At 34.8% G+C, this 18265-nt stretch overlaps 1 protein-coding gene across 8 annotated transcripts; it reads right to left on the bottom strand.

The window, feature by feature from the left end:
* Window positions 1–764: 764 nt before the first annotated feature.
* Window positions 765–13407, bottom strand: LOC107841026 (mediator of RNA polymerase II transcription subunit 20a). 8 transcript variants are annotated; one of them, XM_047396542.1, is made up of 7 exons: window positions 11773–13365; window positions 10891–11124; window positions 9998–10216; window positions 6877–7019; window positions 4185–4363; window positions 1959–2048; window positions 765–1240 (listed from the first exon to the last, which is right to left on the bottom strand). In XM_047396542.1, exons 3-7 carry the CDS (start codon window positions 10030–10032, stop codon window positions 998–1000), a joined length of 690 nt encoding a protein of 229 aa, XP_047252498.1. In that variant the 5' UTR covers window positions 10033–10216; window positions 10891–11124; window positions 11773–13365; the 3' UTR covers window positions 765–997. The 8 variants fall into 8 exon arrangements, with proteins under 8 accessions (XP_047252498.1, XP_047252499.1, XP_016540510.1 ...); XM_047396543.1 differs by having other exon boundaries at window positions 9998–11124; window positions 11773–12098; window positions 12669–13365; XM_016685024.2 differs by having other exon boundaries at window positions 9998–11124; window positions 11773–12098; window positions 12714–13365.
* Between the last annotated feature and the right edge of the window lie 4858 nt (window positions 13408–18265).

Below are 18265 nucleotides of genomic sequence, written 5' to 3'. Positions count from 1 at the left end.
GGTTGTTCCCAATAGACCCTCGGCTCAGAGCAGATAACAGTATAACAAACAAAAACATAAAAGCAAACAATAGATAGGGATATCAAACCGCTAGATAATAAAGGAAACAAGACACCTCCAAGTTAATACTATAAACTAGCTATTCAAAATCATAAACATCACGAACAAGAAACTACAAACACAAATACAAACAAAACACTCTTCCCTACCTTACCAACTAAAACAATAGTATTAGGCATAGTACGTAAGCAAACACTCAACTCGGCCTCCGCTGGCAAGTAAGCACTTCAACTTTGAGAGTGCACATCTAGATACTTCAAACTCGGCCCAAGAGTGTGTGATGTGTATTATAATCTGACACCAATAGCGTCTTTCTCAAAAAATTCACTATAGATTCATAATTATTGGAAGCAATTATAAATATATAACGAGCTGTAAATTGGCTTCATTTCTGTAAAAGGTGTCAATTATTGATTTTCACGACTCGAATCCATATTCTCAGAAGAAGTAAAGTGTACGCAGTCCATACCACTACCTCGGAAGAAGTAGAGAGGCTGTTTCCGATAGACCCCCGATATGCACAACAAACCGGAGTTCTATCCTTTCAAGCAAATATATTCAAGCTCAGTGAATCTCTAAGCTTGATCTGTATTGACATTTTGGCTCTGCAGAGAGTAAATAAGAAGTAGCTATCTATCGATATCACGCTTTACCTGCATATTCCCAATCTGTTTCTCAACATAAAGAGTACAGCAGAATTTATAGGAAGTGCTACTCCTGGATATCAGTAATCTCAATGCTGCATGAAGCCAAGGTTAAAAACGACGAATTCACTTTATCTGTCTTTAACGTCGCTTTTCTATATAAGGCAGCAGTAGCAACATCATAATGACCAGGTTTTCAAAACACTTTAGTTTCTTCTAATGTATTTGTATTGAGAATACGACAGTTACCGAGGCTAAAATCTTAACTTGTCAACAGAACACTATGCTAGATTCTAATTTCTCATTGTTTTTGATGATGAATCTACTGGTACCATGTGAGCCAGGGAGTCAGCATATTGTAAAGCTGTGTGCTGTGAAGTGTACTGATCAGAGAGGCCATACTCTGAAAATTTTGGTTCAACGCGCACAAAATGACCGGGTAATGATCTTTTTTCAAGAGCTTCCTTCCATATGTCGAAGAGTTCACTCATAATCAGCTGTGATATCTCCACTGAGGAAATTGGAAGATACTCCATCTACAAAAGAAACAAACATCTTGTCAGGCCAACATGCTTGCAAAAGAAACTACTTAAAATTTGTGGAGTACCGTTCCAATGCAACGACAAGGTGGAGAAAAGCACTGGCAAGTTAAAAAACACCAAGTTAACATATAATCTGATGAGAAGAAAGAAACTTTAAGGGAGCGATTCACCGTCCTATTCACTCTAGCTCAGACACCTGATGCTATCACTCTAGTAAAGACCTTTTAGGATCCTCTGTTCTTTTTTTTGCTCTCTAAATATTGGTTCCACTTTCTCAATTAATATGTTTTTACCTTTATCAAGAAAAACAAAAGGCAGAAGATTATGCTGAAGAAAATGAGAGGACAGGAAAGAAACAAACATCCATCTTTTTATATTTGGTTTATAAAATAATGGTGTTCAGGTAAAGGTTTATCATCTTATTTTCTCTTTCATCGTCTCCTCATTCTACCTTAAATAAGATCAACCTGGAAAAACCTACCAACAGAAGTAGACAGATGATTTCGTACGAATCTGCTCTCAACATGCATCTGCTCTGAAAGTATCGAATGCAAAAAAAATGTTTGAAACAACTTAAGCCCCATTGAGGTCTCAAGTGAAAATGTGTTCATGTGACCAACAGACAACAGATCAACTCATCTCCATGAAGAATAACAGAGAGAAAAAGGCTTATCCACATAACAGGCATTCAACTGAGAAAAGTATTTCATACCTCCATGACTATTCCCCTCAAGCTCTCAGAACCAAATGGAACAACTTTGCCTACTCGCAACCGGAATTCACCAAGTTGATACTGGAATCCCTGTATAAGTCAAATAATTTAATGAGCATTATGAAGTGGTGCTAAGTAAGTCTTTCTTCAGACTTCTGAAGGATAAACCAAAACAAGGCAAACAATGGAAATTATGGAAAAATATCTTCTAAGAATCACCATAAAGAATAGAAGACCTTCACCAACAACACAGTTTGTCTTCGTCAGAGAGTGTAATTTAGTAGCAATTAAACTCAACCTCAAGACTTGATTATCTCGTCTATCGGCGTATGTTTAGTGTGACCTGCTAACCTACGATGGCAGCCGAAGATGGCACAAGGTCGCCCATGGAAGGACAAAATGAAACTTGGTGAAGCGGATCCAAGGAGGATTGACCCTGCTAGCACAGAGACGGCCTGAGAGGTCACTGCTAATAGGTCCAAACAATGAAGGGTAGGGACAAGCAACCGTCCCCTAATTTTGGATCTGCTAGTTCTGGTGGAATTAGTGATTGGGGGGCCAAGCCTTGTGGTGAAGTAGCGCATCCCTGCGCCTAAGGTCTCAAGCCCCCTTCTGCAAAGCCCTGCCAGTTGTGCACAAGGAAGTGGAATAGTAACTGGGGTTCATACACCAGTTACGAGGTGATAGGATATGACTGAGCTCAAGCCTGTGGATAGGAACTTTACTTGGTCCAACAGACATGTCCTTAGTAAAACTGTCAGGGCTATTGTCAATGTTGAATGGCTGTGTGTTCATCCTCATTTAGAGGCCTGTGTCATGGACCCTAGTTTCTCTGGTCATTCTCCAATTGCAATCAATTTTGCTATTGCCTCAGATAACAAGTGTAGACCATTTAGATTTTAAATTGCTTAGTTGACCATGAGGTCACGGGTTCAAGCCATGGAAATAGCCCCTTGCAGAAATGTAAGGTGAGGCTGCATGCAATAGACCCTTGTGGACCCGTCCCTTCCCCGGACCCCGCAGGAACTATAGTGCACCGGGCTGCCCTAGCTGGCCATGCCAAATTCCAAGAAATTATGAAGCTCCCATAGGAGACATATACACCAGGATATGACATACAAAAAATTTAGATGAAGTTGAAGGAGTTATCTGGTATTGAAAGATTAAGGGAACAATTAGATAAATCGCAAAATACCATAAGAGTCCCACGACAAGGAACTGGAGAACAGGAGTTTGATAGAGGAAAGCATCCTCAAGCAGAAGTCAAGAATCCACTGGTTGCAAGTTGGTGATCCCAATTCAAAATATTTCTACGCTAGCATGAAACACAGACAGAATCAGAACCAAATCAGATCACCACTGGATTCAGATGGCAACCTATTGCACGCGGAGTATGATACTGAATAGGAAGTAATTCAGTTTATAGAACCTTATTGGGAACCTCAGAACCCCAACTTCCTGTTGTTAATCCTAGAATACTACACGTAATGAATTGCCTGACTAAACAACAGCAGCTTACAGGTTGTGATGCTTTTAATGCATATTTTTTCAGAAGGCTGGGCTCGGTTCCACATCTGTTATTTGAGTGCCCTTGTCCGCTGAATGGTGGAGTAAACTATTAACCTGGCAAGGGATATCCAGACAGACCTTAACATGGAGAGAGGAGTTGGCATGGGTCACAAGTAATATAAAGGCAAATTTGCTGCTGCACTCGTATTCCGAATGGTTACAGCATCTTGTATCTTCCATACATGGAAAGAAAGGAATTGGAGGATATTTCAACACAAGAACGGGACCGTAAAGACCTTATGCAGAATCATTGCCCAAGAGATATTCTTTAGAGGTCAGCTGATGCTAAGGATAGCATCCAAGTTGCAATCCCTCAATTTTAATCCAATGTAGCAGTGCTTACAAAAGTTCAGTCGTAATAGTTGCTTTCTTATGCTTTTAGAGTGGAGGCTAGTGTTTCTCACTCTCCTTGTGCTGTAATCGTTCCTTGGTTAAATAACATCATTTATTTACCAGAAAAAGAACTTCATCGGAAACATATAATGCTTTTGGTATTGCAAGGAACAAGCTTGGGCAGTTCAAATGAATGAATCTTGTTTGAAAAGAATAGTTGGCCAATACGCTTAAATTTTACAAAGCCAAGACTGGATAGTGCTAAATAAGATAATCATCCTCATTCAGTAAGAACAATAATTTGCAGATCTCAGTAATACAAACCTCAAACTTAAAGCCAACCCTCAGTTGGTGAGACTGCAATTTCTCCATTATCGTCTGCATTGATGACTCTGCTTCCATGATCAACCGTTGCCCTCTAATTACCATGTAATACTTGTTGGGCTGTTCATGAAGCAAAATCCCCAAATACTCTTGGGGTAACTCCGATGCATCTGATTTTTCTACAAAGAGAAGAAAATAAATTCATCAGTTCTCCCATAAAGGTGCAGATGTACTCACAAAAATGACATGCAAGGTTGCCCCAGGGTTCTGATCTAGTGCTAAGAGGGAAACACATGATGTATGAGTTAAGACATACGGCAAGGGCTCAAAGCCTGTGAGAGAATCTAGGATGAAGAAGAGATGAGAATGAAACTTTACTGGTTAAATAAAGTGCAAGGAAGTCTACATGGATCCTCCTCTGGGTTTTGAAGAAAGGTATGGAACTAGTGTGTGCAAGCTAAAGAAATCTCTCTACGGGCTCAAACAATCTCCAAAAGCTTAGTTTGAGAGGTTTACTCAGTTTGTAAAAAGACAAGGGTACACTCAAGGGCAACAGATCACACTATGTTTTTTTGACATTCTCTTGAGAAAAGACGACTATCCTGATCGTGTATGTTGATGATCTCATACTTAAACGAGGTGACTTGTCCGAAATGAAAAATTTAAAAGAACAGTTGGCCTTAGAGTTCAAGATCAAAGATTTGGGTTAGTTGAAATATTTTCTTGGCATGGAAGTAGTGAGATCAAAAGAAGGCATTGTGGAGGAAGCATGTATTTGATCTTTTAAAAGAGGAGATAGGGATGAGTGGTTGTCGTCCGACTGAAACACCTATTGATCCGAATATAAAATTCACAAATAAAGAAGGAAATTCAGTTGACCAAAGTCAATATCAGAGACTAGTAGGGAAGTTGATCTACTTGTCACACACTCGACCTGATATAGCTTTTGTTGTAAGCTTAGTCAGTCAATTTATGCACTCTCTTTATGCACTCTCTGAAGGAAGAGAACCAAGAAGCAATCTACGGGATTCTAAAATATCTAAAAAATTCACCAGGTAAAGGAATGTTTTTCAAAAGAGTCAACATAGGGGCATTGAAAGCTTTACAGATACAGATTGGACAGGTTCTACTACTGACAGAAGGTCTATGTCCAGATATTGTACATTTATATGGGAAATCTTGTGACTTGGAGCAATAAAAAGCAGAATGATGTAGCCTGTAGCAGTGGTGAAGCTAAATACCGGTCTATGGCTCATGGGATATGTGAAATGTTTTGGCTCAAGAGGATGATGGAAAGTCTGATAAGCCCATTTACTCTACCAATGAAGTTGTAGAGTGACAAGAAGTCCCCCATAAGTATTGCTCACAATCCAGTTCAACACGATAGGACAAAGCATGTTTAAGTGGATATACACTTCATAAAAGAGAAGATTGAAGAAGGAAGTGTATGCATGCCCTTCGTCCCAACAAATCGCGGATATTTTTACAAAAGGCTTGTTTAAACCAAAATTTGAAATTCTTGTAAGCAAGTTATGCATGACAGATTTACATGTCAACTTGGGGAGGGTGGGGTGGGTGGGTGGGTGTTGTTGATTTGTGAATATCCAACTATGATAGGGTCTGATTTTGTAGGATCTTAATTAATTTGATAAAAATCAGATCTGACTTACTACTAAATAGTTTAGGAAATTAGATCAAATAAAATCATTCGTTTATTCTTAGATCACCTAATCAAGGGATATGATGACTAGTTTGTTTGTTTTTCTCTACTATATATTTGTACCGCTACAGATGAATAAAATGTACATTTTTGGTACCAGAACTAACAACTTACAAGTTTCTTGATTCTTCCAAGTGCTATCAACTTCGACCTCTTTTCGTAAAATTTCAGACTTTTCTTTCCGATTCTGATAGTTTTGTGATTTTAATGCAGCCACATCAGAAGCCAAAGCGTCTATGGCTTCCAATTTTTCTGCAATAGTGGTCAATTATTGGTCGATCTAATCATGACTCGACAGGATGGTTTCGTTGTGGGAAGGTTAAGAACATGACATGTGAGGTTGAAGCAAGTTCACGTTTGCATAAATGTACTATCAAGCCTAACTAGTTGTAAATGAATAGCTTAAAGTTATTACTAACATACATCAATGTATGTGCGCATCCGTTATATAGCCTAGACGGATCAGGGTCTTTCTCTCAAAAGACCAAAGGACTGGACACCTTTTTCTCTAACTTTTCTTTTTAAATGTTTTACTAAGTAAATCTTCACATCCTTTCCGTCGATCTTCATATTCAATTATTTACCCTATAAATGACACCATTTCCTATTTGAGTTTACCACTCTTTCGAAAGGCTGCCTCACCAAAAAGGACCAATTAATCAATTAACTATACAAAGTGGGGCCAGCTAGACGAATCCTCCACAACTATTTTGCTCTCTTTTTGACCAAAATCATTCCTTATTACTTCGCTTATATATAATTTACCTTACATAAGAGGAAACTCTAAAACTACAATCTTTAAATTAGGAAAATGTGCTCCATTGAGTTCAAACCATGACCAATGCTCTTATAGCGAATCGCAGATATAAACAAACAATGCAAAGATAATACAATTTTCCCAAAAAAGCAATCATTTTAACGAAACCAGATAAAATAAATCATTGTTTTATAGTTTATCGGGCAATAAAATACCTTTGAGTATGGGTTTATATAAGCTAAGAGTGGTTTTCCACCTTCCTTCTTTAACACCATTAATTATCTCAGCACATTGAGATATTTCTGTTAGTAGTTGATTGTTGATTGTTGTGCCTGCATTTGGAAGCCAATACAACAACCTGGCGAAAGACAAAGTAACAAATTATATACATGAATATATACATACATGATATACAAATAATTTTATGTTTTTAGTGAAATTCAAAATCACTACCATTTGATTGTCATACTATCGATTGCAGATACAACCCCCTTTTTAAGTCTCACCGGAAAATTCACCAGAGAAAATTGCACCCCGAAATCACTTCTACCCTTTTGCTCTTCTCGGCAAAACACAAGATAGATGTTGGGTATATAAGTAAGCAAGTCTTAAACCCTAGTGATGAATTTTAGAGCCATGAGGGCCTAGGCCCAGGGCGAATGATATCACTAGTGGACTGGGCCGTTATAGTCACGGGCTTAAAGCCTACGGGAAAACAAAAGCCATACATTTAAGTGGAAAAGCAAAGGGGTGGACGCATTATGCACGAGTTTTCAATCGTCCACCACTGTACTCGAGAGATTTCTCGATTATAAGAAAATGACATGCAAGGTTGAAGCAGGTTACATGTGCACAATATAGGTTGAAGCCTAACTATCTTTTTCAGCCTCACAAGAGGCTGCTTAACTCAACGGGAGTCCTACTTTTCTTTTTAAATGTTTTACCCAGTAAATCTTCACATTCTTGCCCTTGCTCTTCATATTTAATCTTTTATCCTATAAGCCTCCATTTTACCCATCCTGCACTAATACGATGTGTGACATCATCATCAATTTCCTCGTTTGCCTGAAAAAAAGACCTAAGATACTTGAAATTATCTCTCTTGGATGACTTGTGTCTCTAGTCTCACTTTCACGTCACTCTCTTGTGACACCTCACTGAACTTACACTTCACATAGTTAGTTTTGGTCCTACTCAATTCAAACCCTTTAGACTTTAAAGTTTCTCTGAACTCCAATGTAGGTCTTGTAAATTAGTACTACATCATCAACAAATAACATGCACCATGGTACCTCACCTTGAATATGTCGTGTCAGTACATCCGGCAAAAGAAATGGTAACTAGCTCTTTAAATTTGTCATTTAAATATTCAAACTAAATCTTGTTTCAATTGAATATCTCAATTCCTATTAAAGTATACCAATTAGACACTTACAGTTTAAGATTTTGAAAAAAAAAATTGCATGTATTCTCTTTCGTCTATTAGGTAGCTAAGTTGGCAAAGTTAAGTAATTTAGAAAGACAACGAAGTCGAGTAACTTTTGGAAGACAAAACAAAGTTGAGTGATTATTGATGGCCACTCACCCAAAGTTGAGAGACCATCCAAACTTTTAACAAACTTCACTCGTAGAATTACATCAAGTATGTTATTGTTGTTATAAAAGTCGTCTAATGTGAAGATTTGGGAGGAAAATAAAGGAACACAAGAAAAGCAATATATACACTACATCATCAACACAGATTTTTGCATGTTAGACCCTTCTTTGATCCTCAAATTCAATAATTTGTGCACAACAGAAGATGACACGGCGATTTTTTGGTTATGTTCTTTAGCATGAAGCCTACAAAGAGCTGAACCTACAACTTTCCATGCAAAACCACACGTTCTGACGTCATCTATAGCTTTTGCATAAACATAAGTCACGCGATAAATAGCAAGTGCTTCGTTAAGTATGTCCGATTTACTCCATATGCTCTCCTCCATATTCGGCGCTTCATATAGTAGCAGCACGAAAATTTGAAATTCAAGGTATGAATGAGCACTCATGGTGGCTTCAAAGAATAAATTTGTTACACTGGGGAATCGAGGAGAGGAAGGAGGAGTAGGGACAGTGAGAACTGAACTCACAATTATTTTCTTGTTAGCTCCCACAGATACCAGTATATTGTGATACTCACACTCTCGTTATTAAAGGAGAGAGTGAACAGAGTTATCTTCAGTTATACTTTAGTTAGGATTCACGTTGGAGTTCCGTTTAGAGTCAAGGCATATGAGACAATCTGCTAACAATAACGATATGAATTACCCCTAAAGTATAACAAGGATATTCCATATAGTACAGGATATTTTTCATCTTTTTACCCTCTTACAATGAAGGCATAATGTATAAATAGACACTTCAACTTGGCCTCAACTGACAACTTAAAACTCCAACTTTGAGCATGTACATCTAGAGACATCAGCTCATCTCCACTGTGTCAGTTAAACACTCCAAAATTTATGTGTTACGTCAGTGTCAGGTGTCCACGAGACACTATAGAGATGAGTTGGAGTGTTTAGTTGCTAGTTGAGATCAAGTAGAGGTGTCTAGATGTGCACTTTCAAAGATGTAGTGCTTACTTGCCAGCTGAGGCCAAGTTTGAGTGTTTGTCTGCAATGATATTATTGAAGTAAATTTATTAGGATTGATAGAAGAAGGTTTTACCTGTTTGTACTTTTTAATAACCTGGTCAGCTAAGCAATGGAAAATTTTCAATCAGTATATGGATCAAACACTTGCCTATGACAGCTGGTTCTTCAGCTTTAAATTTATCAACCCGGTCATAAATTTCTCTTAAGACTGAGGTAGAGTGATTGCTTTCTTTATTTTGTAAGAAATGCGGAAACCTGTCTACTTTCAATCTCTTTGGGATGAATACCTGTGGTTAGAAGAGATGTAAGACAAGAACTTGATAACTCAACAAGATTAAAACAACAAAAACATACCCACTGTAATCCCACAAGTGGGGTCTGGGCAGGGTAGAGTGTACGCAGACCTTACCCCTACCCCGTGGAGGCTATACAAGATTAAAACCGTTTAACAACAAAATATTTTATCAATCCTATGCTAGCTTTGGAATCAAGAGTAGATTGTCAATCGCTTATGGTCTAGATGTGCATATTTTTCTTTACAACATGATAGTGAATCTTAAGTTTTCAGGCAAGAGAGTCATCAAACTAATAGAAAAGATTTAGAGAACAGAAAAGTAGAAACACTCACTTAAAGAGCACAGTGATTAAGTATAGGATTGTTAATAAGTGAGGTCAAACTAGAGATCTGGTTAAAGAAAATAACCTTATTCCCACTTTTTGGGGCATCTGTAGCATCATAATACAAATCAATCAACTCTAACAACTTTCTTTCATGGACTTCGTCTCTTCATTCTCAGAGGAGTTGTTTTTTGTCAATATCAGAAGTCTATCCATGAGTGTGTATCAGTTAGCAGAAGCGTCAGTCATGCTATACTGAAAGTGTAAACCAACTCTTGTCCAACGTGAGCATTTATTTCAGTATCTACAGACATTACAGGAAGTTTAGCCATGTCAAATGAAAGTAACTTATCAACAAGGATCTTGCCTTTCAGAAAAGATATTCCACAGTCACCCATTGCTCATCAGCTCGAGGACTTCCTGAGTATGAGCAACTTTGACAGTCGGACTGTATGTTGCACTCTTCATGGAGCCGAGGAGACATGTTTCAGACAATATCAGAGAGACATTCTAATTTTGGAAGGCAAAAAAGGGCATTCTAGACTGAGGTGATATTATAATAAAGACTGTGATAAGTATATTATAATACACACTTTGGCATCCTAGTTTCTAGAAATGTCTGAAATAGTTCATGATCCCTTTCCTCCGCAGAGAAGTTGTTGGGCTCCCTATGCAATGTCATTGGTGTTGAATAGATTTGGCTCCATGGTGTACTTGCAGTGTAATATTTTAACAGCTGAAGCATTCAACATAACATGCTTAAATTGGCTGGAACTCCTTGAGTATTTTCATTCATTCAAGAAATGAAACGACATCACAATATGTTCGTTTTTCTTTTCATTTATTTGTGTTTCAATATCAAGTCTAATTGGACATGTAGAGTGCAAAATGCAAATGAAGAACCAATTTGAGGCAGTTCAATTAAATTGTTAGGAAAAGAAACTAGAGAAGTTAGCCAGTAGTAGAGAAAAAGTTGACCAGGGGGTTCTGAGAGACAAAATATTTATCTCAATCAAAATCGCCATTAGCAATTTCAGTGGCCGGCTAGCCGCGGATCTTGGATCTTTGGTAGAGAAGAAAATACCATATTTAGCATTTCCAATTATGTCTCCGAGGTTCTTCACAGGGACAGCAAGTAGTCTGTGGATGTCACCAAACTGAAGCCCAGGATTCCTGTATGCTAGTACCTCTCCGTATATTTGTCCATGTTCACTGCATATAACGGGGGAGTTTTACATAGTAAATTTCCAGTTTGACTGTTGAAAATACAGGCATAGTATCAAAAAGATGCACAAGTGACAAACGTGTCCATGCTGAAACATATCAATACAATTCTTAGGCTAATTGAACTTCTTCACTAGACTACTGTCCAAATGAGCATTGATGAAATGGATTCCAACAGAAAGAGGCTAGTGTATCTTTGACCAAAGTGCAAATTTTTAGTGCATGGTACAAGCACCTGCATCCGCTTTCACGAAACTTCTTTAGAGTCGTGTTATGGGATCTAATGCCAGATTTTCCACAATGAGATAACGCATCCAATCCTTCCTAGGGATAGGACAATGTAAAGAAAATAGACCTTGCGCCTAACTCAACCCCAAAACAGCACATAAGGAGACAACGGCTCATTCTCTCAACCAATGTGGGGCAATTAACACCCCTTGCACGCCTCGGCCTGGTTTACAGGAGTGTTGATACCGTGTAAAGAAAATGAACCTTGGGGCTAACTCAACCGAAAAACTAGTTCATGAGATAATGATCATCCGAAACCTTATGACAACAGTCTATCCTTTAACCATTATTGGACATATCTAATAGACAACAAGGATCATATACAATACATCTAAAGAGTATACTCACAGAACAACAAAAACTTCCTGAGGATTTAAAGTATCCGTCAGACGAGATGTCCCCATCAGATAGAAAGTATCAGAGATAGGAAGTCTTCCTGATTCTAACCCATTTCTTTCTTCCTTTGCCAGGGAAGATAAATAACACCAAAGATATGGTTCAGTGAGAGGTACTCCAGCCATTATCATACTTGTGGCAATAGAAGCATCATCACAATCTCTATGGTTCACTGAAACTGCATGGAGTCAAGTGTATACTCTCAAACGATGTTATCAAGGATGGGCACTGGTAATCACGAGGATTGGGCTTCGGCCCATGTATTATAATTGTTAGATCTGGAAGAAAAAATTCTATCGTTATAGATGGTAATATTTTCTAAATATAGGACATCTAATCTCAAGAATGCATGATTCCGAGAAGAATCTGGAAAAACATTACGAGGCCTTTATACACGGCAAAAGTACATAAAAGAGAAGGATATCAATATTTTAACCTTTAATAGAAGAAAACAGAACTTGCAGGTGTAACATTTATTTGGGGAGAAGGAGCATAATTATTCTAAGTGAGAAATAAAACTGACAACAGTATTCATAAACACAGATCAAAAACAACAGGCAGAAAGGAGGCTTTAAGGGACTCATGTTTTTTGCAGCTATTACAAAATTTATCGCCTTTGAACAAGGAGACAAACAAGAAGATGCAACAATGGCTTCAATCTAACGCAATGAAACAGTCGCGAGATAGTGCAAAGTTTCACATTTAAAACGAAATTGAACAAACCACGGATTTGCTACAGATCAACGAACTATTAGTTATTAATGAGTATTGATTCAAAAAGGGCAACATACAACTTTAAGCGAATGCTAAAAGAAGTCCACAAAGGTAATCATGATAAAGAAATGGACCTAGGCCTAACTCAGCCTCAAAAAACCAAGGAACCTTTAACCCACCGATGTGGAACTCCAACACCCCTCGCACACCCAGGACTGGACATCTGGGTCAAGACCATATAAGGAGATCAAGGAGCCTTCTCCAACACCCCGCTGGACATCTGGAGGAATGCCCAAGACCATATAAGGAGACCAAGACCGACTCCAACACCCCCGCACGCTCGGAATTGAACATCTGGAGCATGTGAACCTGACTTTGATACCATAATAAAGAAATGTACCTTGGGCCAACTCAAACTCAAAAGCGAGAGGAGGATCGCCCATAACCATATAAGGAGACCAAATATCCTTTAACCCACGGACGTGGGACTCCAACAAATCATGTATTAACCTTGGAATCAAATCTCAATCTTTCATGGAAATCGTTGAGATAATCATGGTATTTCATTAGTAAAATACTATACACGCAAAGGAAGTTAAATTTCTAAAGAAAGCACATGAGATATGACCACATAACATGTATAAGTTCAATATTAAAGGCATCATGTAATGTTCTTAAACAATTGGAATACCACAAACAAGTAATTAAAAGAGAATTCGTAGGAAATAAATCCAAGGAAATCATAACAAGTTCAGCCATTATGCTATTAGAGCCCCTAATTTAAGTATAAATACAAAATTAAATCTGGAACTAAAAGAAGTAAATTATAACTAAGTAGAAAGAAAATTTAACTCACAAACAACAAACTCTTTATTATGCTAGTGAACATAATCTATATGTTTTATTTTTTAGGGAGTTTGAGTGCTGAAGCTGCTTCAACCGTGTTACTATAAGTTATTTACGTATTAAAAAATTAATAATATTTAATATAAATAAATCGTGTTAGTATAAGTTATTTATGGCATTAAAAAATTAATAATATTTATTATAAATAAGTAAAATAAATATTTCTGACCTGTTTACTTCAGCTGCTTCAACCGTAATTTTATCATATTACTCCTAATTAATTAAGTATTATAAATCATCTAAGTACTCAAAAATTAATAGTATTTAATAAAAATAGATATAAAATAATAAATTAAATCTTGATATTTTAAATTAGCTTGATATCTTATACGAAGCTCACTCAGGTTAATTTCACAAGTAATTTTTTATAGTTATTATGTTATATCACTTTTAATACATGTCTGTTTTGCGGCTTCAATCGTAATTTTACTATATCATCCTTAATTACTTATTATAGTTATTTAAGCATTAAAAAAATTATATTATTAGTATCCTGTATAAGAAGTCACAATAAGCAGAAGCAAGCTGCTCATGTTCGACATGTCTGCCTCGGCTGTTTCAATCGTGATTTACTATATTCGCCCTAAGTAATTATTATAAGTCATTTACATATTAAAAAATTAATAATATTTAATTAAAAAACTAAAATTTATATTTATGATCTGACTGTTTCAACTACTTCAATCGTAATTTTACTAAATTACCCATATTTAATTATTATAAGTAATTTAAGTATTAAAAAATTAATAATATTTAATAAAAAGGGTAAAATAGACGTAAAATGATAAATTGTTTTTTGATGTTTCAAATTAAAATGACGTCTTATATGGAGCCACTTTAAAAAAAATCACAAGTATTTTTTATAATAATTTACTATGTCACTTTTAATTAAAAGAATAGAAAAAAAAATTATAAATCACAATAATTAAGAACTTAAATTATTTAAAAAATATAATTGACTATCAATGTCACAAAAGTTTGAACAACTTAAAATATCGCTATGCAAATTTCATCAATCTAAATATAATATTATATGTTTAGCTTAGAATTTATCAACCAAACAAATAAAACTTTTAATTAAATGATAGAATTATACATAACGTAAAATTTTTAAGGATCAACATTGGGTCGTGCGTAGCATGACGTAAGCTGGCTAGTATATAATATAAAGGAAGGTGAGGTGATGTGGTGCCTCTCCGTGACCTCCATTCTTATTTATCTTTTTTCTCCTTTTTTTGAATTTTTCTTATTTGTTTTAATTATTTAATTTTATAAAGTCATTTCCTTAATTGATATTCATCACTTCAATCCTTTCATATTCATAACATTCAATTATTTATTATACAAGTTTATGACAAATTAAAATTACACTAATAAAAATATATTTTAAGCTATATATAATGGTCACTCTATTTTCACTGCTCCGTAGTCTTAATCTTTTGTCTCTTTGGTTGATTATCTTTTTAATTTTTTTTATTTGATTTTGCAGATTACAAGGAGATTTTATAATGAAAATGGCTAGATATTTTTGCATGATTCCATTTTATGAGGTAAAATGAATTGATATGCGTAATATAATTACAACTCTTTCGTTGTTGTATTATATATTTAAATTTGTTATGATATGATTTCTTAAAAAATAGATTAATTTTTCTCTTTGTTTCTCTTTGTAGTTTTTAGAGATTTTGACTAATATTGTTTTTTTTTTTGGGTAGTTTTGAAAAAATTTGATTATGTTATGTTGACAACAAGGTTTTTCTTTCCTCTCCGACTCATGTTTTTGATGATATAGTTTCTTAAAAAATGATTTGATCTTTTCTCTATGCTTCTCTTTATAGTTTTTAGAGAATTTAATTATTTTATTTTCTTTAATTCTCTTCGTAGTTTAGGAAGAATTTAATTGTCTTATGTTGATAATAAGATTCTTCTTCTCTTAATTTATAATTAACTATTGTTTAAAGTTTTTATTTTTTTCCTATATAAATTTATGTGTAGTTCATGGAGACTCTCATTCAAAGTTATTCTCCGTTCCCCATCATTTTGATTTACAAATTAACTAACATGTGAACGAAAAGAAGTATATAAAGGTAAATATTTTATTTTTCATTTTTTTAATTATTATGTATTTGGACGTGCTTTCTTAATTTTAAAATATTGTATTTATGTACGTCAAGTAATCAATCATTTAAAGTTCTAATGTTTCAAATTGTAGTTGTTTTTCCTGTTTTCTTTTTTCCTTTCTCTTTGAAGCTTTTAACATTTTTTTTCTAAAAAAAGTACTTCTGCTGAAATTCTTATATTCAGCGTTTTCATTTTGTTATTTTTTGGATGCTAGATTGACAACTTAATTTCTCAGACAATAACAATCGTTGATCTATTTTTCACAAACATTGAAAAAAATTAAGTTCATAAATCAGTCGTTTCAAAATAATGTGATAAAAATAAATTATCTATCATATTATTAAAATAAATCTAAAAATAAATTAAAGAGTATATTAAAGTGTATGAAGGAGAACAAAAAGTGAAACATGCCTTTGAATCACGTGTCGTTTCAAATGAAGAAGCGGAGAGAGACACACTTGTGACCGAATAAAAATGTATGAAATTTTGTTAAAATATTAAAATTTATAAGTAAATTATTTTGTAGGGTTTATGAACTTGAAGAGATATAGAAGCAAATGAAGATTATTAGGAGTAGGGGTAATGAATATGAAGAATGTAGAGTTAAAGATTAATGAATATTATTAAAAAGTTATGAAAATGAAATAGAGTGAATTATGGAGATGACTTTTTAAATGCTCCAAATATAATTAAGAAAAACAAAAATACTTTAAATAAACTTATTGTATTAAAATTTATAGAATATTATTATTTAAGAGCTATGAACTTGAGAGACATAGAAGTAATGAAAATTATTAAGAGTAGGAGTTATGACTATGAGGAATGTGGATCAAAGATTAATGCATATTATTAAATAAAAGTTATAAAATAAAGTGGTGCGAGTTATGGAGATTACTTTTTAAATATTTCTAATATAATTAAGAAAAACAAACTGAAACAATGTTGGGAAAAATCTGACGTAAGAGAGACAATGTAATATGAAAAAGTACAAGCAGGTTAATATCACAAAGTACTTAGGAAATAATGATCAGTCGTTTCTAAATAATGTGGTAAAAGTACATTATCTATTATATTATAAAAATAAATATAAAAATAAATTAATGAGTATTTTAAAGAGTATGAAGGAAAACAAAAAATGAAACATGCCTTTGAATCAAGTGTCGTTTCTGATGAAGATGCGGAGGGAGAGACACTTGTGATCAAATAAAAATGCATGAAATATTTTTAAAATAATAAATAAATTATTTTTTAGGGGTTGTGAACTCGAAGAGAATAGAAGTAAATGAAGATCATCAGGAGTAGGAGTTATGAATATGAGGAAAGTGGAGTTAAAGATTAATGAATATTATTAAAATAAAAGTTATGAAAATGAAGTGATGTGAATTATGGACATGACTTTTTAATTACTCCTAATATAATTAAGAAAAAAAAACTTTAAACAAAATTATTGTTTTAAAATTTATAAGTAAATTATTATTTAGGAGTTATGAACTTGAAGAGACATAGAAGTAATGAAGATTATTAAGAGTAGGAGTTATGAATATGAGGAATGTGAAGTCAAAGATTGATGAATATTATTAAATAAAAATTATAAAAATAAAATAGTTTGAGTTATGGAGATGACTTTTTAAATACTTCTAATATCATTAAGAAAAAATAAATTGAAAACATTGTTAGGAAAAACCCAAAGTAAGAGGGACAATGTAGTATGATAAAGTACAAATAGGTTAATATCACAAAGTACTAAGCGAGTAATGACCAAAAGCACATAAATAAATGTGCCACGTAGGCACTAAGGTTGTCAAAAATACAGTTTTAATTAGACTAAGGGGGTAATAGGACCCCTTTTAAGTTCGGGTGTGTCTCAACAATTTCGTTTATAGTTCAGGATGAAAACAGTGCATTTGCTCTAAAAGGACGAGATACAATAGAAATCACCATATCTAATAATACCATATACAAGATTCACCAAATAATACAATAATTGATACAACATCCTAATATAATACTAACCTTTTACCCTAATCCGCCTCCACAAAACTTCCTATCTAGGGTCATGTTCTCGATGTTGAAGTTGCGCCATGTCATGTCTAATCACCTTCCTCTAATATTTCTTTGGTCTACCTCTACCTCGATTGAAACTATCCCTAACTAACCTCTCACACCTCCGCACTGGGACATCCGTTCCCCACATGTCCAAACCATCTCAACTTCACTTCCCTCATCATGGCTTCTGCACTAATATTTCGGCTATTAATTCAATAATCATTCTTCTTCTATTATTATGAGCGTTCGTATATCGAGGTTGTTACATATTTGCTAATACTATGGTTATTCAGAGATGGTGCAGATTTAGGACTCAACCTACTCTTTTGCGAACTTTCTTAAAGCCAAATATTGCCCAAGAGTCATCCTAAAAAAGACTCTCGACTTAGGAAACATATTTTATTAGCCTACGGATTGATGAGTGGGTATGAGTGTTCGAATGGGTTTTTGTTGAAACCTTTTGGGAGCGCCCTGATGACCTTTAGAAAGGATTATGTTGATTTGGAGGGGCGAGCGGAAGTTTTTTAGAAAAACATATGAGTGAAATACTCAAAATTAAGGATATTTTACGATTTTTCGTGTGTGTTAGTCTATAAATTGATGGGTGACTGTGGACATTCCAATGGATTTTGGGCAAAATTTCTTGGGCGGCCCCCCT

The sequence above is a fragment of the Capsicum annuum genome, chromosome 9 (genome assembly GCF_002878395.1).
Source record: "Capsicum annuum cultivar UCD-10X-F1 chromosome 9, UCD10Xv1.1, whole genome shotgun sequence".
NCBI classification, from domain to species: domain Eukaryota; kingdom Viridiplantae; phylum Streptophyta; class Magnoliopsida; order Solanales; family Solanaceae; genus Capsicum; species Capsicum annuum.
This window is presented reverse-complemented; position numbering and strand designations above follow the sequence as displayed.